General features: G+C 41.9%; 4 protein-coding genes across 5 annotated transcripts; 2 read left to right on the forward strand and 2 right to left on the reverse strand.

The window, feature by feature from the left end:
- Positions 1-67: 67 nt before the first annotated feature.
- On the reverse strand, positions 68-4,061 carry sar1ab (secretion associated, Ras related GTPase 1Ab). The gene is made up of 7 exons (XM_058059287.1): positions 3,961-4,061; positions 3,198-3,262; positions 2,147-2,266; positions 2,007-2,072; positions 1,809-1,912; positions 946-1,077; positions 68-755 (listed from the first exon to the last, which is right to left on the reverse strand). The coding sequence occupies exons 2-7, from the start codon at positions 3,253-3,255 to the stop codon at positions 639-641; spliced, it is 597 nt and encodes a 198-aa protein (XP_057915270.1). The 5' UTR covers positions 3,256-3,262; positions 3,961-4,061; the 3' UTR covers positions 68-638.
- Positions 4,062-5,071: 1,010 nt separating this feature from the next.
- Positions 5,072-9,866, reverse strand: LOC131108314 (inorganic pyrophosphatase-like). 2 transcript variants are annotated; one of them, XM_058059283.1, is made up of 11 exons: positions 9,701-9,866; positions 8,940-9,004; positions 8,592-8,645; positions 7,489-7,608; positions 7,314-7,400; positions 6,835-6,961; positions 6,634-6,761; positions 5,776-5,861; positions 5,612-5,687; positions 5,474-5,513; positions 5,072-5,402 (listed from the first exon to the last, which is right to left on the reverse strand). In XM_058059283.1, the coding sequence occupies exons 1-11, from the start codon at positions 9,849-9,851 to the stop codon at positions 5,374-5,376; spliced, it is 963 nt and encodes a 320-aa protein (XP_057915266.1). In that variant the 5' UTR covers positions 9,852-9,866; the 3' UTR covers positions 5,072-5,373. The 2 variants fall into 2 exon arrangements, with proteins under 2 accessions (XP_057915266.1, XP_057915265.1); XM_058059282.1 differs by having other exon boundaries at positions 5,072-5,405.
- Positions 9,867-10,547: 681 nt separating this feature from the next.
- LOC131108318 (eukaryotic translation initiation factor 4E-binding protein 2-like) lies at positions 10,548-14,922 on the forward strand. The gene is made up of 3 exons (XM_058059288.1): positions 10,548-10,880; positions 11,702-11,881; positions 11,969-14,922. Exons 1-3 carry the CDS (start codon positions 10,748-10,750, stop codon positions 11,998-12,000), a joined length of 345 nt encoding a protein of 114 aa, XP_057915271.1. The 5' UTR covers positions 10,548-10,747; the 3' UTR covers positions 12,001-14,922.
- A 328-nt stretch (positions 14,923-15,250) lies between these two features.
- On the forward strand, positions 15,251-17,695 carry LOC131107940 (small ribosomal subunit protein eS24). The gene is made up of 5 exons (XM_058058465.1): positions 15,251-15,334; positions 15,899-15,964; positions 16,044-16,253; positions 16,363-16,476; positions 17,615-17,695. Exons 1-5 carry the CDS (start codon positions 15,332-15,334, stop codon positions 17,615-17,617), a joined length of 396 nt encoding a protein of 131 aa, XP_057914448.1. The 5' UTR covers positions 15,251-15,331; the 3' UTR covers positions 17,618-17,695.
- The last annotated feature ends 8,100 nt before the right edge of the window (positions 17,696-25,795 follow it).

Consider the following 25,795-nt stretch of genomic DNA (forward strand, 5'->3'; position numbering starts at 1 on the left):
AATGAATGAATATTAGATTTTGGTGTGATTTTGGTAATAGTAATACCAAAATATCAGAGACAAAAGATAAACGACTGTAGTGTTTATTCCCATCAAACTTGATACCAACTTTTGTAACAGCTCGATTGCTCCATGAAGACCTCATAAATAATAGCATTTGTACAAAATATCTTACGTAGAAAAATAAAACTGTTGCATGTATTACTTTTTATCGGCTGCAGTATTTCAAGCTGAGGAAGTACTCTCATAATGTCAGTGCATGTTGTTTGCAGCTGCTAATCACAAAGTACTCCAGTCTTGTCAATGAAAACATCACAAGCCTGTCCATGCCATTACGTAGCATAACACTGCTCTCACAGCAAAAAGTCACGGTTTCAGATTGTAAATAACCCACCACAACATTGCATACAGCAAATATTATTAAGTCAACTGCACTAAAGCATGCCTTTGGTGTAAGTCAACACCAGCGGCTAAAAATAAGCCCGGGTTTAGAAAATGACTTGCGGCGATGACACCTTCTACATGGCACCTAAAGGTAGAATTGACTTACGCGTCACCTGAATGTTAAACCACTTCACGTGCGCATAGTGAAAGAATATCTGTGTGTTTTGGTTCTGTAAGTCAGAGGAAGCCTTGATTTAGTCGATGTACTGAGACAGCCAACGGAAGCCTTCTCCGTATCCTTGTCTCTTCAGAACGCTGCACATGAAAACCTCCATTGGCCTCAAGTTGAGCTCCTTCAGTGACACGTTGCCCTAAAAACGACAACAAACAAACATAAATGCACCTCCTATTAGCACCATGATGCGACTGAATCATTCTTTATTTAACCATTCACTTTATATGTAGTTTGTTTTGTGTCAAAATCAAACAAATGCAATTCAAATATGAACTAAACTGTCCATTCTTGAAGGAAATTGAGTAATATTGTCACATGCTCATCACCTTTCCTGTGGTGTGTCCGTGCAGACCAAACATCCCTCGCAGCGCGTCCTCGCTGATGGCCTCCGGACGATCAATTTTATTTCCCAGGATGAGAACCGGGACGTTGGAGATGGTGTCATCGGTTAAAAGAGCCTAAAAACACAGCGAGCATCTTTAAAGAGAGCGCACCCCTCACTTTTATTACCGTGGATTTTCTCAAGGTGACAAAATGACATTATTTTTCCTCTTAATATTTTGACTTTATTCTCATAAAATGACAACTTTTTTTCCATTTCCGCTAATGTATATACAGTTTTATTTTCCAACAATTTATTACTTGTATTGACGTTGCTCTCGTAACATTATAACATAATTTTTCCAGAAATTCCAGAAACTTTTTGCCACTAAAATTATGTTTTTCTTGTAAAATTAGGATTTTTCTTGTTTGAGGACAACTTTTTTCTCTTAATATTTTGACTTTATTCTTGTGGAATTACTGTACATGTTTGCTGCTGTTGGCGTTTTTTTTTTTAATGTTCTCGTTAAATAACATGCTATTAGGATACGATCGTTATCGTTAATGATGGTAGATACCATTTTCACTTCTATGGTTGATGGCTTTCCTTTTCTTTTGCGCACTGCCATAAGTAGAGCCTTCCTGACGCGGGGTGGACAAAAAGTCAAGTCATGTGGGATGTTAGAGTAGCTAACTGCTCATTCTCAAGCGATTCTCGTATTTGCGGACCACAATGAAGTAACGTGGAACTTTGCAAAAAGGAGGACCGCCTGTATTGTCCCTGGAGAAGATGGCTGATGGTGGCTAAAATGGCTGCTGACATGTCGTGAGGGGGAGTAAGCGCGGTAGGATGAATTCAACAACTCACATCCAGCTCTACTTTGGCCTCGGCGAGCCGCTCGTGATCGGCGCAATCCACCAGATAGACGATGCCGTTTATGGCTGGCAGGTAGTTTTTCCAGATCCTTCGTGCTGGCAGGGGGATGGGATGAGGATGAGGATGAAGATGAAAAACAGGTCATTCCAAAACTTCCAGTGCACCAAAGAGCATCAATCTCATCCCCACCTTGCGTGTGTCCTCCAAGGTCGAATGTGGTAAAGGTCATTCCAGCGATGGTGAGCTCCTCAGACGCTACAGACGCACAGGAGATAAATAAGAATGAAGGAGTACTACTACCGTACTACTGTAGTGCTCAAAGTGCTTACTTGGATGTAGCGTGGGTACATGCTGTCCCAGCCTGTCATCTCTGAGCATGTGCAGTAGCGTCGTTTTCCCAGCATTGTCTAGTCCGAGGAACACCAGCTTGCCGCTCTTCTTGTACAATCCTGTAGATATAAAAACAAGCTTTTATCAAAATATCAACAGTAGTTGGAATAAAAAAACGAAACAATTGAAGCCGCCATCCTTTTTACCCCAAATAAATGTGATGACGACCATAGAACAGGAAATGGAACTGATTGGCATATTATCATAGTAGCATAGGTCTCTGTCCTGGCTGCTGAGTACCAGATGGCTCAAGCGACAATGGTTCCAGACCCCTGACCCCTCGACCCGCCCACAAAGACTCCTCCCTCCCTCTCTGCACGTCATACAAGCTGCTGGTGAGTACACAGTTTGACATTTTTAAATATTTTAACACCTTGTGGTTAACTTCTCCACCCTCGGCCATCTCTGTGTGGAGTTTGCATGTTCTCCCCGTGCATGCGTGGGTTTTCTCCGGGTACTCCGGTTTCCTCCCACATTCCAAAAACATGCTAGGTTAATTGGCCACTCCTAATTGTCCATAGGTATGAATGTGAGTGTGAATGGTTGTTTGTCTATATGTGCCCTGGGATTGGCTGGCCACCATTCCAGGGTGTACCCCGCCTCTCGCCCGAAGACAGCTGGGATAGGCTCCAGCACCCCCGTGACCCTGGTGAGGATAAGCGGTAGTGAATGAATTAATGAATGGTTAACTTCTTTTTACACTTGCATGTCCTATGCATCCCAAATGTCATCAGACGGTGAGTAGTTTCATTCCAGCCTATCCCAGCTGTCTTTGGGCAAGAGGCGGGGTACGCCCTGTATGCTCCAACTATGAAAAGAGTCCATTTATAAACAAGGAATTGTACTTTGCGGAAGTTCGCTCATCATGGTGGTGGTGTGGAGCAAATGAACCGCAGTAAGAGAGGGATTACTTGTAGACACGTGACAAAAATGAGCCCTTCATTGTGTGAAAAATGAACACTAACAATAACAGCCATGGTTGTACATTACCTAAAAGCGACAAGACGCTGCTGAAGCCCCTGTAGATCCAGTCAAATATGAACGACATCGCTGGCCTGTAATGTAGACAAAAGCGTTTTTTCAAAATGAGTACATGCAATCTAGATGTGGATCGCCGTGTTCTTGATCGCCTGGATAATTCTGCTGGTATGTGTAAGCTCTCATAATAGCAGCAGCTTGAAAAGCACAAATGGAAAAAGCAGAGCTAAGGCGGCGACAACCATCCATTTCTTATGTGTTGCCTTTGCTCCCTGGGCCCCGGTCTTCCCCTTGACTATTTTTATTATGACAAGTTGCTGCAAGGACACTTGATCTGCACACATACACACACAGCTGTCACTCTGTGTGCAACTACAAGTGAGTTTTGCAGTGCCTGTGAGGCCGCTATGAGGGAAAAGTTCTAGAAAAAAATCACTCCCTTGTTGATTAGTCTCGGTCATGTTACAAATGTCACCAAATTATAAAAGACCAACACGTTAAATGGCTTTTATCTTGCATATTCTTGTATTATACGCTCATAACTACTCGGTAGAACTTTAAAAGCATGCCGACACACTTTCTGTTGTTGTTAACTCGTCATTACGGTACAGGAGCCATAACAGCATGTCGTCGCCCGAAAGTAAACAACAATAATCATTAACAGACGAGGTCCTGAAAGTTCGCTAAAGCGCTAAAGTTCGTGTCGTTTGACCCACGCACAAAACAAATACATGTCATAACTACAGGCAAGAAGCGAAAGTTAATAAGTGACTACCTTGTTCTGACGACTTTATGAACCCAGCGTCCGGTTAGCTGTCAACTGTCAACGCAGTCGGCAGGTTTGATATTTAACCGGAAGTACGTCATCACGCTCGAACGTCATCGACTAGCACATATGCTAGCCGGGAGATGAGCAACATTTTTATTTAGTAATTTTTACTTGAATTTTTTGACACGACGATCACAACCTTGATTGGAGTGTGTTTAAAAACGTCATCAAATCATTGTAATACACCCATAAGTTATTCATTGGAGAATATGTTTTAATTACGTCTTTAGGAACTACACTGCAAAAACACTGGACCAATTCTAATATAAATATATATAAATATTATTTACCAAAATAGAAAGGTTTAGATATCATCCATTTCACAAAATAAAGTCAAAATATTCAGAGAAAAAAGAAAAAGTTGCAGTAAACTGAGAAAAGGTGATAATTTTACAAGAATAATGTTATATTATGAGGTAAAGTAGCATCGTTTTAAACATATTTTGAAGTCGTATTGTTATGAGAAACAAACAAAACAGACAGTTGTCATTTTTTGAAAATTAGGTTGCAGAAAATGTATGACAAATGTAAAGTCAAAATATTCTGAGAATTACAAGAAGAAAGGGGAAATAGTTGGGAAATTACAGCAAACGTTGAGAAAAACAATTGTAATATTGAGAGAATAAAGTCAAAATATTAAGAGATAAAAAGTTCTATTCTAACAAGGATAAAAAACCTATGGAAATGTCAAAATATGGAAATAATGTCAAATATGAAGAGGACATTATTTAAGTATGAAAAATGTTTTTAAAAAAAAACAAAGTTGAGACCAATACTGTGCCTTTTCACCTATATCAAACAAATGCAGTATGATAAGTACTTGCAGTATATTGACATAGCATAACTACATGTATTGCTTTACAAAATATCAATGTGCCAAAGTTGCATCCTTGCATCTTCGCTGGAAAAGGTTTGTACAGCCCTGATATAATCAATGAAAAGATAAGGTATATTACAGTACTACTACAATACAGTATTAGTTCAGCTGATGTAATTACAGCGGTGTACACTAGGTGGCACCACATTCAAATGACAGAAACCACCACCCTGATGATAATTTAGCCAGAGAAGCTTTATTAAAGCAGTTCAGTGTATCTTACACGGCACACATATACTTTAATAGGCGTCGTACCTGTGTCAGCTTTGATAAATAACGGAAAACAATTAATCGCTCAAGATGTCAGTATTCTTATTTTCCTTTTCTGCGTCACATCTACCCACTATATTCCTCATGACAGCAAACCTACCATGTCCCACCCGTCCCACTGTTCCTGCGCTATTTGCCGTTGTTACGTCATCTTCAAGTGTGCCTACGACGGATGAAGCATCCACTCTGCGTCCATCCAAGCAGCCAGCGGGTTACTTCTTCTCATAGTAGAACCATTTATCTACTGAAAGTAAAAGAAACGTAGGGGTGAGTTGTTTCGACAACACAAACTCCATGATTACGGTGTGTTACCTGATGATGAAATGGGCTCCTCTTTTCCACACGGGCATGTCTAAATAAGCAGAAAAGAAAAACACATCCGATGACGTGAACAATTCGAGCGATGATTCGGGAAAAACAAAAAAAAAACACCACAAGGATTTTACTCACAGCACCAACAGCGCCCGCGGCCTCTTCCACCGTGCAGCAGAAGGGGCTGTCGCCTGCCGAGACGCTGGTGTTTTTGCTGCATTGTCGAGAAAAGGTCTCATTAGCGTGTGGAACGTTCCGGCAATATCACAATATCACTACCGAAACCGAGTGGGACTGCTTACCAGTTGAGCTCGCCACCGTCCGTCTGCTGGCAAATCAGAGCTTTCCAGAAGTTGTGAGTGCTCTTGATCACCTCGATGGCAAAGTCCTGGAAAGAAACGGTGGAGACGCAATGACGTCATGCCAACAGACGAATACGTGGAAGGTTCAACCTTTGTACAGCACATTGAAATCTGAAGAAAATTAGTCTCATTAAAAATGACTTGTTCAACAAACATTTAAATTCTATCGCTTCTATAAAATAAATCAGTAAATTCATAGTGTAAGTTTGTTTTTTATTATTACATTTTGACTTTGAAAACAAACTGTGTAATATCAAAAAGTACTGTAATAAAATCCATTGACTGGAGGTGACATTTTCATAAAGTTAAAAAGGCAGCATTGTTAAAATTAACACTTTTTAAATCAATAGATTATGTAAATTACATTAGTTTCCAAGTGTCAAAACCTATATTCTATTTGAGTTAAAAATATATACATTTAATAATATGTATTAAATAATATAAATAAATGCTCATATTAACAATGTATTTAAAACGTATATTGTATTCTTCTATATATACAGTATAAGTGATGAATAAGCGTAGGACTTTAGGCAAGGGCCAAATGCCGCTTTCAAGGTACGCCACGGTATCGAACAGTCACGGTTTCAAAACCAGAAAATGTGCATCATAGTGTTTCTAGAATATGAGAGAAAGCGGTGTTCCAGCGCGGCGGCTACGTGATGCGTTATTCCTCACAGTCGGAACCGGGCTTGGATGTGTTGAAACCACAGGTGTTAGCTTCCTTGTTAGCATGGAGTCATACTTTTTATATCTCACGATGCAATTTGACAAAATGAGAAGTTGTTAAGAAGACACCTTGTCCTTGAACTCCTCATTGAAAGCAAATTGGTTCTCTGGTTTCCCGTCTGGCACTTTGTACCTCTTGAACCAGTCGACCGTGGCCTCCAGATAGCCAGGCTTCAGTCGCTGCACGTCGTTGATGTCTGCAGATGGAGGGGCAACGGCATCAGACGGACTGATGGAAATGGGGAAAGGCGGATATTTCCGGGTGCTTACTGTTGAGCTCATCGGCTTCGGGGTCATCAGCGTTGATTGCAATCACTTTCCAGTCGGTCTCGCCCTCGTCAATCATAGCCAGGACGCCGAGCACCTTCACTTTGATCACGTCTCCACGGGAACACACCTGACCGGGACATGTGCACAAATACTCTCAATGCAAGCCCATTTCCTGTATAGGAAATAACAGTAGTAACTTAAAGGGGGGCCTATTTGGGGGCCCTTTGGCTCAGACTGCTTTCTAGATCTTCCAGGATCTGCACCTATTCCAGCTCTCTTTTCATTTACTCCACCCACAGGCTGCCTCTGGACACGCCCACTCTGCTGTGATTGGTCCAGCTCAGTTTGTACCCAGGCGTGCCCATATGAGAAGTCCAGCTCACCGTGTCCAGAGCGGCCAGAGCCATTCCAAACTTCCCTTTAACATTTATTAATAACTCGGAGTGCATGAGAAAGTGGAAGTGGGGGCTTGGTGGTACCTTTGAGCCAATTTCACACACGTCAATGGGGTCGTTGTCGCCGCAGCAGCCGGTGTCTTTATCTTTGTGCCCTGGATCTTCCCACGTCTTGAACAACATAAAACACGCCAACAAGTAAGCACCCCCAACAATGCTTTCAAAGTGCAGAATTGGAGTGAAAAAGTTGCTAGCTAACCTGAGGAATGGCTCCGTAGTTCCAGATGTAGCCTTTATGGGGGAAAACGTTGGCCACGTAACGCAGCTTGCCCTTCTTCACGTCTTGCTTTATCGGGTTCAGAAGGTCTTTGGTGGCGATCTGGAAGAAGAACAACAGCAAAGCCGTTGGTGCTTTTATTTATAAATCACCATCGCTTCTAGCTTCCGTTGGAACACTTCCAAAAGAGGACTTTATTATGTCGCCGCTCCCAAATGGGTGTAACACTTTGGGTGAATCAACTTTGTGGGAACTTTACGCAGAAAGTTTAGCGAAGAAATGTTGGCATCGAGATATACATTTCTATCTATACATTACAATACAAACATGAATACAGCCAAAAAGTCAAAAAGGTGCATGTTTCAGCATAAAATGGCCAAATGAAGTAAAATACAAATACAAGGCATTCAAAAGACTCATTCCAAGAGGTTGTGATATGTAGTACTCTATGCTGGTCACTAGGTGTCAGTAATGTTGCATTAATGAGGCACTAGCCACCACAGGAAGTACTGCACAGAACAGGAAAACAGTAAAAGAAAATATATAGATGATATTTTACTTTATCTTATTATGCCTAGTGTAAAGGAGTGTAAAGGTGACTATAGGGGTGTTATTTCATGTCAAGAAGGCTCTAATATTGTTTGAAGCTGTATTTACAATGTCATAGGCAGGTTTTCTGTACTCCTAAGTAGGAAAATATTGAAATTCCAAGTTAAGAATCCTATTAAATTCCCTTATACAGTCGGGTCTGGAACCAATTCACCGCAGTAGACAAAGAATTACCGTTGGCAGTCATAGTTTGATAGAATTATATTCTTGCCATTTATGTGCAGCTATGTTGCATTATTCCTCCTCAGCAACAGTTGCCTGTTGTGTTGATATTTGCACATTATTACAAATTTGTAATTATTAATATGAAATTTCTAAATATTTATACCATTAAGTAACATATATTTTACAGAAACTATTGAATGGAAATACACACTTTGATTTCAATGGCGATATCGCTTTATATGAAGTTATTTATTGACTATAACAACCGTTGTATGATGCAACCCTAATTACTTTAGGAGAGCATTAACTACCTCCATCTTTGCGTTTGTCCATCTTGGTACTTCGACAACCATGTGGAAGAGGTTCTGTCAGGAGAAAAAAAAACATGATTTTACCATCCAAGATACGCTGTACGCGAAACAACATGACACAATACTGACTGATTGACACAGAGGTAACGATACGTTTATTATTGTGATCGGCTCGGGAAAGGGCGGGACGGATGACTATTAAAGTCACAAGAGACCAAGTCATGGCCCGAGAGACTATGACCTCACATTTCTGGTAAACATTACCTAATGTGACTGTAATATTGCCACAGCTGCTCAATTTACTATAAGAAAAATTATATTTGCAAAGTATGTTAGGTGTGACTGTACCTGTCCGCCATCGGCTTTTATTGGTATGTCGTGGAACGGTGAGATGTACTTCCCCTCGGAATTTTCTGGAAGACAATGAGGAGTTAGCGAAAGCTGCAGTACGTCAGGAGGTTGCCTACAGCCACTCGTGTCATTCAATATGTCTTTATGATTCCTTGCAACGTCTGTTTTTAGCACTTCTATATTGAAATAATCTTGATGTAGACTCGTGTATTTAAAAAGTGAAACAGCCATAATAGCCATCCTATTACAGCACACTCGGGAAGGGTTCAAAGATCGTCTATTGTGTAGATGTTCCACAAACCGAGATTACGCACTTCACTTGCGCATGTTCTTGTTCTGATCGTGTTCGATTAGACGGAGTGGGGATGCAGATACGAAGCTAATACACAACTTGTGGGAAATGAGAGGGCGTTGTCCCAGCAGATCCGTGTGGGACCGACCTGAACCACTTCCCATCCCAAAATAAGTTTCTATATGAGACAGACTCCAGACTTTCAGTTCGATAACCTGACAAACCGGTTCAATACGACAGATAATTCTCTTAATAATTGAAAAGGAAATTTAACAAAAATAAACAATGCTCAAGGCGATAAAGTGAATAATTTAAAACTGAAAACTGAATCCAACGTAATGACATTTTATGGCAACATTCAATGAATAAGTGACACGTGGGAGGTTCCGGCTAGCATTTGTGTGCCCTCTCGTCCTCACAGGAAAATAAACATTATTTTGAAAAACTGACTTCTAAATGTACTTACTGAAGAACAGCCGATAGCTCAGGGAGTTCGGGATCCCCCTCTCTTCCACAGTGAAGCTCATGATGAAATGCGGGTTCCGATGAGGGATGGCGGCGGAAAGAGGAGTCCGGGGAGACCGAAAGCAGGGCGGAAGAGCATCGCGCATGCGCATTTCGCCGATGAGACATTCAGGGAGTGTTGGAGACTAGCACTTTATCGAGAAAAAAACAGCGGAAGATATTTCATACGGTATATTTCATCCAGTATACTTAAAAATAACACACATTCGTCTTAACTTAAGTAGTTATTCACGTTATAAGTAAAACCTTATATGTAAAAGTTATAGTAGAACTACAGTAGGGAAAAATAAAGATGGTCAGCTCTTTAAAACTTAGTGTCCAATAAAATTCGTAAGACTTATATCTTATCAACAGTTGGGATGAATATTATATTTCCATTGTAGAAAGAATGTGTGTGTGTCTGTGCCTGGTGCTGCAGAATGTTTTCAGGGTGTTCTTTAGTTGAGTACACACAGTACACAACACACTGAACGGTACAGTATGACCTCGACCAACAACCTCGCAGTTAAGTAGTACTCCCAGTTTGAAAATCATTGTGTTGGCGTATAAGCCTACAATTACAATATAATGGCTTGACCTTAAAAAAAAGAGCGTTTTTAAATGGTTCCTATAATGTGTATCTTTTAAAAATGAGTATTAATGCAGTCACACAATACATAATCCTTTTTATGCCATTATATGTTACAATGTATAATAATAACCGATTGATGGAATTGTTATGTTTTGTATTTCCGAGGAAGTGAACATTGAGGTAGTGGCTCCGCCTCATGACGTCATATCCGATCACCGCTTGTCGTGCTTCCTGCTCTGCCGAGGGAGGGGACGGTGCTGACGGCTGGGAGGACGCGAGGAGCGACAAGAAAGCCTTCGGAAAGACACAAGAGAGCGGGGGAAACGGCCCGGATTTCCACCGTCCGTCGGGAGATAAAAATAAAGCCAAGTTTCCGCAGCGGCCGAAATTGTCACCGAAGAGGCACCGAAAAAAAACATGTCGACTAGTCGTCAGCTGAGCGAGAGCAGGGCCATCCCGACCAGGACGGTGTTGATCAACGACACAACGCAGCTACCTCATGACTATTGTACCACCCCTGGAGGCACTTTATTCTCCACCACTCCTGGCGGTAAGTCGTCATGTTTCGGGGAACGAGCCGGGACTGTTAGCCCTGCTAGCTTAGCATCGCTGCTGCTGTCATTATGGTGGCCCCGAGTTGCCTTGTCATACTGTTCAAAACAAAAACAAATGTAAGCCACGCCCCCTCTTCGCGAACTGCTCTGTGATTGGCTCGTTTATAACGCAGAAATTCTGACGTCTGCTATGAAATCACATTTTTATTCATTAGCAAGGATCACCTGCACTATATCATGTCAGACGAGTACAGTATTGAGTTAACACAGGGGTGCCCAAAGGGCAGTCTGGGGGCAGTTTCGGCCTGTTTTTCATGGGCCCTCTACAAATTCAGTCAAAAATCAGAATCAAAAAAGTGATTTTTGAACAACAAAAGAGAACTGAAGTTGATACTAGCCTTGGTATCGATGGTTGATATGGTTGCACATGCGTTTCTTATATGCTGCCATTAACGATAATGCAATCTTTATCTGTGTTATGATTGTACTGTAGCACGGGTTGAAAGTTGAAAGGTGAATCAGGAGAGTCGAGTGCAGCTGTAATAAAGTAATAATAAAGTTATTGTGACTGCTGTGACAGGTCAAAGTATCTGCTTGTCAGAGACATGTCTGAATCTGATTGGCTTGTCAGTGATAACGTGCTGGATCAAGCACAAAGGTCAGCAAATTTCACTTTTGGAGAGCATCAAACCCGGAAAGTGAGACATTTCTTGACTTATTGAATGGAGTTTTAAAATTTCTTTTGATGAATATGCCGAGTTATAGCTCCCCCGTGACCTTAAAGGAATGAATAGCGGCTCTGTCATGTTGTTTCCAGGGACGCGGATCATCTACGACCGCAAGTTCTTGCTGGACATGCGGAACTCGCCCATCGCCCAAACCCCGCCGGCCCACCTGCCTGTCATCCCCGGAGTGACCAGCCAAAACACGCTCAACGAGAACCGCAAGAACGAAGCCAACAACCACATCAACAACCATGACGGGAAGCCAGCCACCGGTAAGTAACGCCACGTCCGCCATTGAAACCACCCTCAACAATGTTTGCATCTCAATAATATCTTTCACTCTCGTCTTTGTCTTGAAGGTGACGACGCTCAGTTTGAAATGGACATCTAACAGACCACATCAGCACCAGTAACACAAAAAAAAAAGTCAACAGAAACCCAAAAGTAATTGACCTGGCATGCTCCGCCGTGCCAGTGGCTTGGCTTATTAGAAACCAATGTTGTTGCGCCCTCATGGCAGCCATCTTCTTTCGCTCTCCGCCTCCTCGCTGCTGGATGTAACGTGTGTTTCAAGGCATGGGGCTTTAGTGCGTGCCGGTACTGGGAACTGGGTTTATTTGGGCAGATATCCATAGCTACTGTACTGTTCCACCATGCACACTTTAAAGGATCCTTAACAGAGCACACTTTCTAAACGGTCATCCCACCTACTCCAGGGAGGGAGGGGCTTCTTTTATTTTACTTTGGCCTTAAAGTTTACATTTCATCGTTGGAAAGCAAATCGTTTATTTGCATCCCCTTATTTTGGATATTAGACCTACCCGAAAGGCTCCACGGTGTGTGTCTCATTATTTTTAAATTAATGAACACCAGGGGTGTCCAAAGCGTGGCTCGGGGTCCATTTGCACTCCGTGGCTGCTTTATTTGTTGTAAAAATAGAATTTAACAGGAAAACAAAACAAAAAAAACAGCAAAATCAGAAAAATCAGCATCATTTTACAAGAATCACGTCAAAATATTGAGGGAAAAGGTGAAATCTAACAAGAAAAGAATATCAGAATAACATCATAATATTATGAGCAAAAAATAACATCATTTACATGGTAATATATATACAGGTATATATATAAAATGTTATTTTTTCCAAGTTGCACATTTGAGAAACAAAACAATGAATACAGTTGTCACATTTGGAAAGTGTTAGAGTGTTACCACAATGAAGTCAAAAAAAATGGGAATAAAGTCATCATAATGAGAAGAATGAAACTTCAAATAGTTTGAAAACAAAATAAAATAAAGCACAGAAAAGGAGACTACGATCAAAATATGCAGAGAAAAAAGTTGCACATTACAAAAGTAAATACATTTTTGGATAATTAGGTTGGGGGAAGTTACAGTATTAAATGGGAATAAACTTACTATACCGTATTGAAAAGAAAATTCACAAAGCTTATTTAAGAAGATGGAAAAAAAAAACTAAAAGTGCTACTAAACGGCTTTTCCACATCTATCACAAAGCTGAGATGCAGGTTTTTTTTTTAATATAGCCAATATAATCACAGATTGACAAAATATCAAAGTGGTCCTTGCATCCTTTGCATGGTCACGATGTGCCCCTGGCTGGGGACCGCTTTCACGCCACTCCACGGCTCAGTAACGCTAACCTGTGGCATTTATTGTCACAGCTTCATTTCCAAGGAAAAAGCCAAAAGAAACAACATTAGAATTGAAGGCACAAAGCTAAATTGTCCCGACATCCGAGTTGAGCAAAGTGCATTCGTGGCTTGGCTGCTCGTCTTTTCTGGGCCTGCAGCCATAAGATGAAGCACGATTTGACACCTGCAAACCACGCCGGCCAACTTCCTGTGTGTCTTACGGTTTAGACTCATTGAGGATTTTCCTGCTTTCTGTCATGATGAACGTGTAGCAGATCTGACACTGGCGGCTTGTATTTCTCTTCTAGGCAGCTAAGATCCAAAAATCTGATACCTTTTTATATGACAACTCTCAAAAAGGTGATTTAGTTGCTGAAGTAAAAAGTACAAAATGCTGAGATGTAGGTTATTTTTCTGTTACTAAATTACTGGATGGATTTTAGTGTGCAATTCATTCATTTTTAGATGAACGTCGCTGATTGGAAAAAAATAGCTTGGACACCCCTGCCCGAAACATTAGATAATCTTGACGGACATGGTATCATTAATCCCCTGCAAGGACAAATTCATATCTTTTTTTCCCCTCCAGTTGGAGTTAAAGAGCTTTATTTTGACATCCTGGGTGCATCTAAACTATAATTGCGAAAGGAGCTGGAAGGTTTAACTGAGAAATTGTGAAAATGTTGAAAAGTGGACACTTTTGGAGAATTAACTAGGATTTTGTGGTCATTTTTTCACAATATTGTATACAAAGTATTACACAAGAAAGACATGCAAACTACAATAATACCAGCCTGACATGCAATGTTGCGCCTATTCCCATTAATTCCCACAGAAAGTGTTTTTTTTTCAGCTTCAAACAGGAAGGTGATACTTTACTTGAATATTTAGACCTTTTATGTGGAAAAACAGCCCGGTGTTAATTTTTTGCATAAAGGTTTGTTTTTGGAAGACTTGAAGTGATCCAGATATGTTGTATGGATTTTATTTTCTTTATTAAAAACATGCAGGTTATTGTAACGAGGGTCTTGTTTGGCTGGAAAGGTTTTGTTGAGCTTGAACGGTGCCATCTGCAAGTCTGTCCCCCATGTCCTTAATCCATTCTACTCGTAATGGCCGTATTTTATTTAGGTTTTTTTTTTCATGTGCCCACGCCTTACTTAAATGCAATGCAGTGCATAAAAACTACAGCTCATCAATTTGTACTACTGCAAACAGATGTTTATTTTTTCACTGTAAATGTTGGACATTGTATTCAGCAACTGAGCAAAAAAACACACAAAACATATTATTTTTACTTTGTTTTTGTTTCTTTTCCTCAAGTGGTTATGGACGATGAATGACACCAAGGATGAGCGCCCTCACATGCTAATTTAGTGATTGTTTTATTCCATGAGAATAATTCACCCCATTTGAAAGTTATGCGTTTTCATCTGTGACAACATTTATTTCAAATCAGTTCGGTGGGACAGTGAGGGCTTATCATTACGTGACATAAAAATATATATTTTAAAAAGGTTTGGAACAAGCTTATTGTAACTTTCTGTTCTGATTTAAGATAACTTTATTTTTCATGTTTTCATGAAACTCCAAAAATGCCAGTGGACGCTGTTGCTACAAGATCAATAAAGTTCTGTAACAAGGAAAGCATGACTGTGTTCTTCACTTCAGTTGTTTGTAACTTCTGGATTGGGTATTATTTATGTAAATATATATTCTAGATACTTCATATTGTCATTGAGATTTTCGAACCACAGAGCCTGCTAATACTGTTGCTACAATGCACCGCATCAAGCTTGCATTACTGACACAAGCGTTGCCGTAAATTTCCTTAATAAACCATATAAGCAATAAACTGTTCCACCTTGTTTTAAATTAAATTTCTAATACAAGTCTCAGATACGAATATTTTCCTAATTGCAAACTATATATATATATTTTTAGCATTTTTCGCTTTTCTGTCAGGCGAATCCACGAGGCGCTCAACTTCTTTTCTGACAGGCATTACTACGGTCGCCTGCTGGTCCTTCTTCCTTTTCTACGTCGCTGAGCGAGGCCGCCGTCAAGATGGTGAGTCCCGAGGGCTAAAGCACAACTAAAATCCACTAATCATCGAGTCAATCCGTTTACAATCACACATTTTACCCACACCGAGTGGCAGTTTACGTCCTAGTCTGTAAGGTGTTACAGATATTGACAATATCCGTGATGTCTAAATGGAAATGATCGGCATCTTTCAAATGCTAAGCTACATGTCATCGTCCGCGAGCGACATGGGATCTGACTATTACGGTTGCAATGGATAATTTCACTTTGTGTGTATTCCACACAATACAATAGTCATTAGAGACCTAATTATACATGTACCGATACACATTGGTATTTTAAAAGTGTACAGGTGGCTAACGTTAGCCTCCTCCCGATACTGCAATCTGTATCGAGGCCCCTAGCATCAGTTCCAATATTAGTGTAAGATAGTGTTTTGGCGTAGGTTCCACCAGTTTAAGATATTTTGTGGATGATAACCATATTGTCCTTTCTTTTGTGGCATTTAAGCCACTTGTGATGCTAACATGTTAGCTAGTATGTTAATAACATGGCGTATTTCATGTCTGTTTTCACATTGTCTTTTAGAACGACACGGTTACAGTAAGGACACGCAAGTTCATGACAAACAGACTGCTTCAAAGGAAGCAAATGGTGAGTTTTACTTGTTAAATGATCCCATCAAGGGGCTTCCCTTTCGGGCTTGTGTTCATCGCCTGTCCTTGTCTTCCAGGTTGTCGATGTTCTGCATCCGGGCAAGGCCACAGTCCCAAAGACTGAAATCAGGGAGAAACTTGCCAAGATGTACAAGACCACCCCCGACGTGGTGTTCGTCTTTGGGTTCAGGACTCAGTTTGGTGGCGGCAAGACAACAGGTTTCGCCATGGTCTACGACTCCCTAGATTACGCTAAGAAGAATGAGCCAAAACACAGACTGGCCAGGGTGAGTCACAATGTAGCATAAGTACTCCTGGTGCAGCACAGCCCCCCTTTAGTGGTACTGGTAGAACTTTATAGCTTAGTTGTGAATTTATTGAACCTCTATCCCTTAGCACGGTCTCTATGAGAAAAAGAAGACCTCAAGGAAACAGCGCAAGGAACGCAAGAACAGAATGAAGAAAGTACGAGGCACCAAGAAATCCTCTGTGGGCGCTGCCAGCAAAAAGGTATGTAGCGTTACTTGAGTCGATTTATATTTCCAATGCACTACTACTGCACTTGCAAGTCCTGTCCTGTTGACGGCATCTTGTCGTTCTTCCTATTTTACCAAATGTTCTTCGGATACCATAGAAGGTAAATGCTCACCAGCAGGCTAATAATTCCTGTGTCCAGTTTGGAATAATAGCTAACCTTCCCTGACCTGGTAAAACAGACGTCATGATAAGCCCACATGTACCTGGTATTTGTATGCATGGCTTCAGAAGTACAGTACTAAAGGTTTGGTGTTTAGCGTCGTCAATCTTGACTGCTATGAAGTGTGTGTGTATAATAGACCAGAAACGTGTGTTTAGAAGTACCCATGTACTAGTGACATTACCTTAATCGTTGACAGCTTTTAGAAGACACTGTAAAATATTGCTTTTACTTTAGTGGTTTGTTTACAAACTCATCTGTGGTACATACTGTTTGAATAACAGAAATAATGTTTGAATAACAACCCAGTTGGACACACTCATCCCAGTTGCATCTTGAAATGCAACTCAGGTGCTTGAAGACCAGAGTTGTAGCTTAGTTTTTACCCACAAACCCTCACACACTGTCTACCTGAAATTGCCATTGTGGTAACGTTCTATTCCGTCTTTTTCTTCCCGACTTCGCATCCCACGGAATACTTTGGCAGAAATGAAGTGTCAGGTATAAATATATAGAGTAGGAGCATGGAGTGCCCTTGTGCTGCACATCCACAGCAGATACTGGAGGTTGGAGTTGTACCATGCATGTCCCACCCAGTTTACCCTCCCCTTTAGTGTTTCCAACCCCCCCCCCCCCCCCCTTGGTAGGTTCTTCCTTTGCCTCAGGCCTTCGTACCACTGGACCGTAGTAGCTACGATAGCTTATGTTTTAACCGACACTTGGTGTCAAGCGGAACACAAGTGTCTGGTTTTTCTGTGTGGAGCAGCCTTGCCAGCGTGTCCTTACCTCACCACGATGAAACTCAATGTTTCATGTTTCCAGGCATCGTACCATGTTAGTCATTATTCATGTGCTCCTCGGAGGTTCACTCAAGTCTTCGTCCCAATACCAGGAATAAATATTACAAATAAAGCTTGGAGTAATTTTGGCTTGTTTTGTCTCCCCTCCCAGTGAGCCCAGCCAGCCCGGGATGGTCTTCATGCTCAAGATGTTCTTGTATATTGTCCTCAAATAAAAGTTTGGAGAAAAAGACAGTTTGTTTTTTAATTTTTTTTTACCATTTCTACCTTGTAACTTGGCGCTCTTGTAACATGCTTAAACAAGTCCTACTTGAATAGCAACACGAGATTATGCTGTAGTACCTCGGTTGACCACACCGAGGCGCCCCTGCCCGCAATTTACTGATTTACTCATTTATCATTTCATGCTCCAAAGACCCACATGAATACTTTGTTATACAAATAATACTCAACCTTTTGTTCCTTTATCAGCACCATTTGGAGCTGAATGCCGTACATCTCACTTCCACCTAAATAGCATTTAGACACCCTGGAATACCGCTGGAATGAAGCAATGAAAATGACAGTAAACACTCCATCTACCTGCTTACCCCCAACTATAATATTATGTCATGGACTGTTCAGATTGTGAAGATGTTTAGTCTCCAACCGGAACAGACCTCAGTTGCTCAAAGACTAGATAGGACAGCTCTTGTCTTCAAAACGACTTCAAAGTCGTGGGGGTTTGGAATATGAAATAATTAGGATTTGGAAAAGTATACATAGTCAATTGTCCTAATCACAGTCACAATCATGACATTACAACTAGCACGTCACTGCGACCAGGAGATCGGGGGGGGTCACCTGCAGTGGCCAAGCAAGGTGTGCTGTATTCGGGCACATGTGCCGAGTAGCCGGTGCACCTTATGGAGGTTTCTGGCAAACCTTTTGCTAATATTCTGCTTATTTGTCTGCATGTAAACATAGCCAAAAATAACACAATTATGTGTGTGTATATATATATATATATATATATATATATATATATATGTATTTATAGTTTATTAAAAAAAACAGCACTACCAGTAAGCTGCATTTTCATGATGCAATAATTGAATACAAAAGCTGATGTATGTTTACAAACAAAGTGTGCGAAGGCTTACTTGTTATAATACTGTGTTGCTGTTGGCGCCCCCTGGTGGCCACGGCATCCTTAGCATGTTGCCCATATTGCCTGATGGCCCAGCCGGCTCTGCCCTGAACAGTCCTGTTCCAACCAGTCAATGCAAATGTTGCGTTTGCGTCGACATAGCGATGTCGCAGGTCCAGTTTTGCCTCTGCAAAGTACCCCGTGTGTACTTTGTACATATCTACAGATGCGCCATTCCCTATTGGCTCGTCTCCAATCGATGCCAGACGGCTGAGATTCAACACAGACTGTTGATCAAGATCATTTAGCAAGGCAGCCCCACATAAGAGGCCTCAGCCATCGATTAAGCCGAGCGAATATATCGGGGAAAAAAAACAGCATTTATTTGCGCCTGAGCCTACTCTTATTTGTGCCTAAATAGAATTTATTACGACCCAGAAAAGAGGCAGGCGGATTCATTTCTCGGCGCCGAAGCGGGGGTGCGCGTGGATGCGCTCGTCTGGCCGGACCCGGTGTGCGGTTGTGGGAGGTTTGACATAAGTGGAGCTTTCAAGCCCAGGCGCTGGTAACAGATGGTGCTGGGAAATTAAGCTCCTCTCTCCGCAGCCTTTGCAGCACGTCCCAGGAGGTGTCTCCTTGCCTTTTCTCATTCCTTCTTATCTCCTATGGCCTCTTCCTCCTTTTGTTGGGGGCGACTGGAATTATTAGTCTCCTCTGCTCTCTTGTGTTTTCATTAAAAGAGCTCTAATAAGAGAAGGAGTGGGATGTTTAGCACACTAATGTAATAAATACGTGCAAGGGGACGCGGAGGATGAAAGCGATTAGTCGGCGTTTTAGTGTCGTTTTCAAAGGAAAGGCCACAGAAAAAGGACTGAAGTGCGTGCTGCTGTGTTTACAGCCACTTTTTTTTAACGCCTTGCGGAAGCTGCAGTGTCAGCATCAGGCCCCTCCCTGGGGAGCCCCCTATATGTGCCAAATAAAGCCTGATCAAGCTGCATGCTTTTCCTTGAGGCCATTATGGGCTCTCACACGGAGAACGCTCTCCTTCCTGCTTCGACTCTCCAACAAAGCTGCTCTTTGCTCAGGTTTATTACGAGGTGTTTACACCCTCGCAACAGGTGCAGCGCGATGGCCGCCGCACCGTGAATCGACTTATTGTGGAGAAGTGACCTAGCAACTGATGACTCATTGCTTTCGCCAGCAGGTCCGCCAGATACTGCGTTTAAAAAGCCTGACTGTGCCTTTTATGGTGTTTACATGTGTCATTAGTTCCTGCGCTGCGTGTGCCAAGGTTACGGCAACACATCATGGATTTTGGGCCAATCGGCTGCCGAGAAGAAACTAGACCAACATGTTGTCGGAAAACAGTCTTCGGAGGTCATGTGTTGATGTCTTGGAAGCTTCTTTGTGTGTTGCGGAGTCCTCAAGGCGTGATTTGTTTGGCTTATTTGGTAATGGTAATGGTAATGGTAATGGTAATGGTAATGGTTTAATTTCATTTGAACATGCATCAGATTCCAATTGAGTGCATCCCATAATCAGTTCCCAGTTCCACATGTCCAAAAGGAGTAGGAAGAAGCAAAGCTTATTAAATCCTACCCCTCCATCTGGTACTTTTACAATCAGTAACTGTTACATTTGTTCACTTCCTGCTTTCCTAATATAATTTAATTAAATTTTTTAAATTATTTTGTATTTTTATTTATTTTTTGTGACATACCAAAGTACGAGGTAATATGACCATAGAATGACATAATGTAACCGTCAATATAGTGATATATACTCTATATATATATATATATATATATATATAGCACTTCATGACTGGTTAAAAAAATACATTTTTTTAAAACGTTTTTTACATTTATTTTATTATTTATTTATTATTATATATATTTTATTTAATGTTATATATTATTTATTTATTTATTTTATTATTTTATTAATTTTTAATTTGATTTTTTAATTTTTAGTAAAAGTACTCGGTGATATGAGCATCCAATGCCATAATGGGTACCATAGTAAGTGTCAATATTGTGATATGTATAGCACATCATGACTGGTTAAAAAAAATACATATTTTTTTTAAACGTTTTTCAAAATTTATTTTATTATTTTTTATTATATATATTTTATTTATTTTATTAATTTTTAATTTCTTTTTTTTTGTCACATACCGAAGTAGGAGGTGATATGAGCATCCAGTGCCATAATGTGTACCATAGTAAGTGTCAATATAGTGATATATATCAAACCGGCGTCCATTATTTTTCCGCTTGTATCACAATTAGCAAACACGTCTTCATTGGAGAGGTACAGCTGGTGACGGTTTGACCCTGGAACAGACTCCTTAGAATAAAAAAAACAATTGATGAGACGTCTACGTTCCTGGCCGCCCGTTTTGGGCGGCACACAAACATCTTTTTCTTCCTGAGATCCAATGCATCCTAATGAGATGGCGTCTCCCCTGTCGGCCTCGCCATGCCTGCTCTCTTTTGCAGTCCTGCAGTGTCCCATCAGCGTTTGGCAACCCGCACCAAGTTCACTCACTCACTCGCTCCCATCTGCCGGTTGCTAGGTGCTGATATATACAGCATCAAATGATCTGAGCCTTGGCTGCACCGCCGGGGTGGGGGTAGCGGTGGGTGGGCGGCTGGAAGGGGGGGGGGGTGGATGTGATTTGCTTTTGCAGGGCAAACTGTGTTTCATGAATCCTAATTATCCTTTTTGCATCAGCGGCCTGACGTGGTTTTGTTTTAGCTCTCTGGGAAAGCAAGAACATGCAGGCAGACGCCGCCTGCTTCTACCAGCAAAGCTCCTGTGGATACGCACGCTTAGATGCTGCAGTTTGATGCCCACGGTCTACGTAATCCTGGGTGTCTTTAAGCGACAGCCTTTCCCCTGCAAATGTGTTAGCAAGGAAGAGCAGCTATGGACGCCATGAATGTCTGCAGAGGGGGGGGGGGGGGGGGGCACGGTGAAGGGGAAGCAAAGGAGAGCCGTAATGAGAAAGGGCAGCAGATGTGAGTGACAGTGTGATGGAATGTGTGGAGCCACTGGGAAATGGGGACGTGTGCTGTGTCCTTGGCTTTTACTACTAACCGCTTACAATACACCCCCCCCCAACCCCCCCACATGGATAGCATGCTTTCTTGGGGCGTTTACACCAAGTCATCACCTGCACGTCCTAAACACCAACTAACAACACAATCAACACGTTACAATTTCAGTTCATTCATTTTCTACGAGGGTCGCAGGGGGTGCTGGAGCCTATCCCAGCTGTCTTCGGGCGAGAGGTGGGGTCACCCTGGACTGGTGGCCAGCCAATCACAGGGCACATATAGACAAACCATAATACAAATTATTATGCACCCATCCATCCAACCCCATCCACCCATCCATCCATCCACCCACCCACCCAATCCATCCATCCATCCACCCTTCTATCCACCCACCCAATCCATCCATCCATCCATCCATCCACCCTTCTATCCACCCACCCAATCCATCCATCCATCCATCCACCCACCCATCCATCCACCCTTCTGTCCATCCATCTACCCATCCATCCATCCATCCATCCATCCATCCATCCATCCATCCATCCATCCACCCTTCTATCCATCCACCCAATCCATCCACCCTTCTATCCACCCATCCATCCACCCTTCTATCCATCCATCCACCCATCCATCCACCCACCCACCCATCCATCCACCCTTCTATCCACCCACCCAATCCACCCAATCCATCCATGCATCCATCCATCCACCCATCCACCCACCCACCCATCCATCCATCCACCCTTCTATCCATCCATCCACCCATCCACCCATCCACCCATCCATCCATCCATCCATCCTTCCACCCTTCTATCATCCACTTACCCATCCATCCACCCATCCTTCTATCCATCCACCCACCCACCCACCCATCCATCCATCCATCCATTATCCTTATCCTCACGAGGGTCACGGGGGTGCTGGAGCCTATCCCAGCTGTCTTGGGCGAGAGGCGGGGTCCACCCTGGACTGGTTGCCAGCCAATCCCAGGGCACATATAGACAAACAACCATTCACACTCACATTCATACCTATGGACAATTTGGAGTGGCTAATTAACCTAGCATGTTTTTGGAATGTGGGAGGAAACCGGAGTACCCGGAGAAAACCCACGCATGCACGGGGAGAACATGCAAACTCCACACAGAGATGGCCGAGGGTGGAATTGAACCCTGGTCTGCGCGCTAACCACTCGACCATTTCAGAAAAGTTCACCTTTCAAAAACAACATTTTAGCCTTTCAGGAACCAAATCCACAAAAGTGTAAAAAATGAACATTTCAGAAAACATGTTCATTCAGGAAACAACATGACATGCCAATCACACAAGGATCGTTTGCCACCATCATGTCTTTACTCAGCACACCATACACACTCCCAGCTTGACAGCATTTTCCTACTTCATCCCAATTAACAGCCTAATTCATCTTGTGGCTTTTCCTTTGTCGGCTTAGTATCGGACTTGCCGTGGGCTTCCAAATAAATTGGACAGAAAATAATTTCAATTTCATCTTCCGCTCGACTGCCAGGCATGGCGGCCATAAGTGGGAAAAATCTACCGTTTCAAATCTTCCATTTGCGGACTAAATGAACCCCCCTTGAGCCAAGAGGCCTGTCCGCGTTGAGCAAATGTTTTATTTTGGGATCGACTCTGGCGACGACTCCTTTCATTTGCATACTCCTGGTGGCGGCGCGGGGGTGCAGCGGAGCCCCTGCATGCCACCCGCCTAATTGTGATGAACTTTGCTCCTTGTCAAAGCGGAGATTGGCTTTCGGATGGCGAACACGTTTGGGCGTCGCCGCACACTCGGGTTCGTCTTTGAGTGAGCGTGCTCATTGGTATTCCTGCTCGTATTAGCCTCTTCAATCAGCAGCACAGACGCCGTGATTAATGGCGCCAATCTCCCAGCCATTCATTAAACGGGACCGCTGTGAACGTGAAGGAGGATTTGCTCATATTTCCCTTCACATTTAGAAAAATATGGCCCCGTCGCTGCTGATATGCTTCATTTATGGCGTTGTTAGTGTCTCTCGTGTACGGCAAGTGGAGTCGTTTAGAGGCCAAATGAGTCGGAGTAAGTGATGCTTCCTGTTTTAGTCGGCGACGGCTAATGTGCTTGGCTAATCTCATTCCTTAAATATAAATGTCTGACTGATGATATAATCGCTGGCTCGTGTTTTGGCAATCTCCGTGCAGACGTATGAAATCAAGCAATATTCTAATAATATTCAAGTACTCTTTGGATGTACTGCCATGCATTTACGCCGCTTCTTCATGCTGTAAAATGTTAAGCAACGACACCAAGCGAGAATTCAGACAGATTTTGGCTTTCTTGGAATGGTTGAAGGTTTTGTATTATGAATCATTTTCATTCAATGCTATGTATATTTTTATGTATTCTATTTAATAAGCACAGTGTATGTCAGCTGACATCCTCCTTTTCACAAAAAATAAATAATTATTGGCTACTTTAGTCATCTTTTTGATATCATTAAATTCTGCATGAAAACAAAGTAAGACCAAAAAAGTTGCATGTCAGTATAGCAAAAGCCTTGTAGACATGATATAACACCCCTATAGTCGCCTTTACGCTGCTATTCCCCAATATAGTCAACATCATAAGAGCAAATAAGCCTCCTTAGACATAAATAACACGTTAGCATTGAGCATATGTTAGCCTAGAGACCAGTAGAATGCTACTCTACTGCCGCTGTTTACGACATGCAGTAAATGCAGGAGCTGCTGTCCCCAATAGGCCCCTCTAGGCCAACAATATATCCTTAAATGGTGGCCTCCACTTGAATAGACGCCGTGCCCCAAGTAATATTAAAATCACATCTCCAAAGCACGCCTCCTTTATTCCCCTCAGGTATATTCTTAAATCATGGCCTCCATTGGAATAAACACCATGCCCCGAATAATATTAAAATCCCATCTCCAATACACGTCTCCTTCATTCTCTGGATAAAAAAAATAACAGTTGAATATAATTGAATGGTGGCCTCCACTCGAATAGACGCCGTGCCCAAAATAATATTAAAATCACATCTGTAATACATGCCTCCTTTATTCCCCTCGGGATAAAAAATAACAATTGTATATCCTTAAATTGTGGCCTCCATTGGAATAAACACCATGCCTCAAATAATATTAAAATCACATCTCCAATACATGCTGCCTTTATTCTCCTCATGATAAAAAAATAACAGTTACCATATATCCTTAAATGGTGGCCTCCACTCAAATAGACACCGTGCCCCAAATAATATTAAAATCGCATCTCCAATACACACCTCCTTTATTCCCCTCAGGATAAAAATAACAGTTGTATAGCCTTAAATGGTGGCCTCCACTCAAATAGACACCGTGCCCCAAGTAATATTAAAATCACATCTCCAATACACGCTGCCTTTATTCCCCTCAAGATAAAAAATAACAGCTGTATATCCTTAAATTGTGGTCTCCATTGGAATAAACACCATGCCCCAAATAATATTAAAATCACATCTCCAATACACGCTGCCTTTATTCTCCTCATGATAAAAAAATAACAGTTACTATATACGTATCCTTAAATGGTGGCCTCCACTCAAATAGACACCGTGCCCCAAGTAATATTAAAATCACATCTCCAATACATGCTGCCTTTATTCCCCTCAAGATAAATATCTGTATATCCTTAAATTGTGGCCTCCATTGGAATAACACCATGCCCCAAATAATATTAAAATCACATCTCCAATACACGCCTCCTTTATTCTCCGCATGATGAAAAAATAACAGTTATATATCCTTAAATGGTTGCCTCCACTCAAATAGACACCGTGCCCCAAATAATATTAAAATCACATCTCCAATACACACCTCCTTTATTCCCCTCAGGATGGAAAAAATAACAGCCGTTGCCACGAGGCCAACAAAATATCCTTAGATGGTGGCCTCCATTGGAATAAACACCACGCCCCAAATAATATAAAAGCCACATCTCAATCCCCGCTGCCTTTATTGTGTCTCCTCAGGATAAAAAACTAAGAGTTGTTGCTGTGGGCTATGAGCAGCTTATCTGATATGAAACCTGGTGAAAGTGGGTCAGCCTCCTCATGAAAGCGCCCGACACCCCAGAAGAAGAAACGTCTTTTTT

The sequence above is a fragment of the Doryrhamphus excisus genome, chromosome 20 (assembly GCF_030265055.1).
Source record: "Doryrhamphus excisus isolate RoL2022-K1 chromosome 20, RoL_Dexc_1.0, whole genome shotgun sequence".
Lineage (NCBI taxonomy): Eukaryota > Metazoa > Chordata > Actinopteri > Syngnathiformes > Syngnathidae > Doryrhamphus > Doryrhamphus excisus.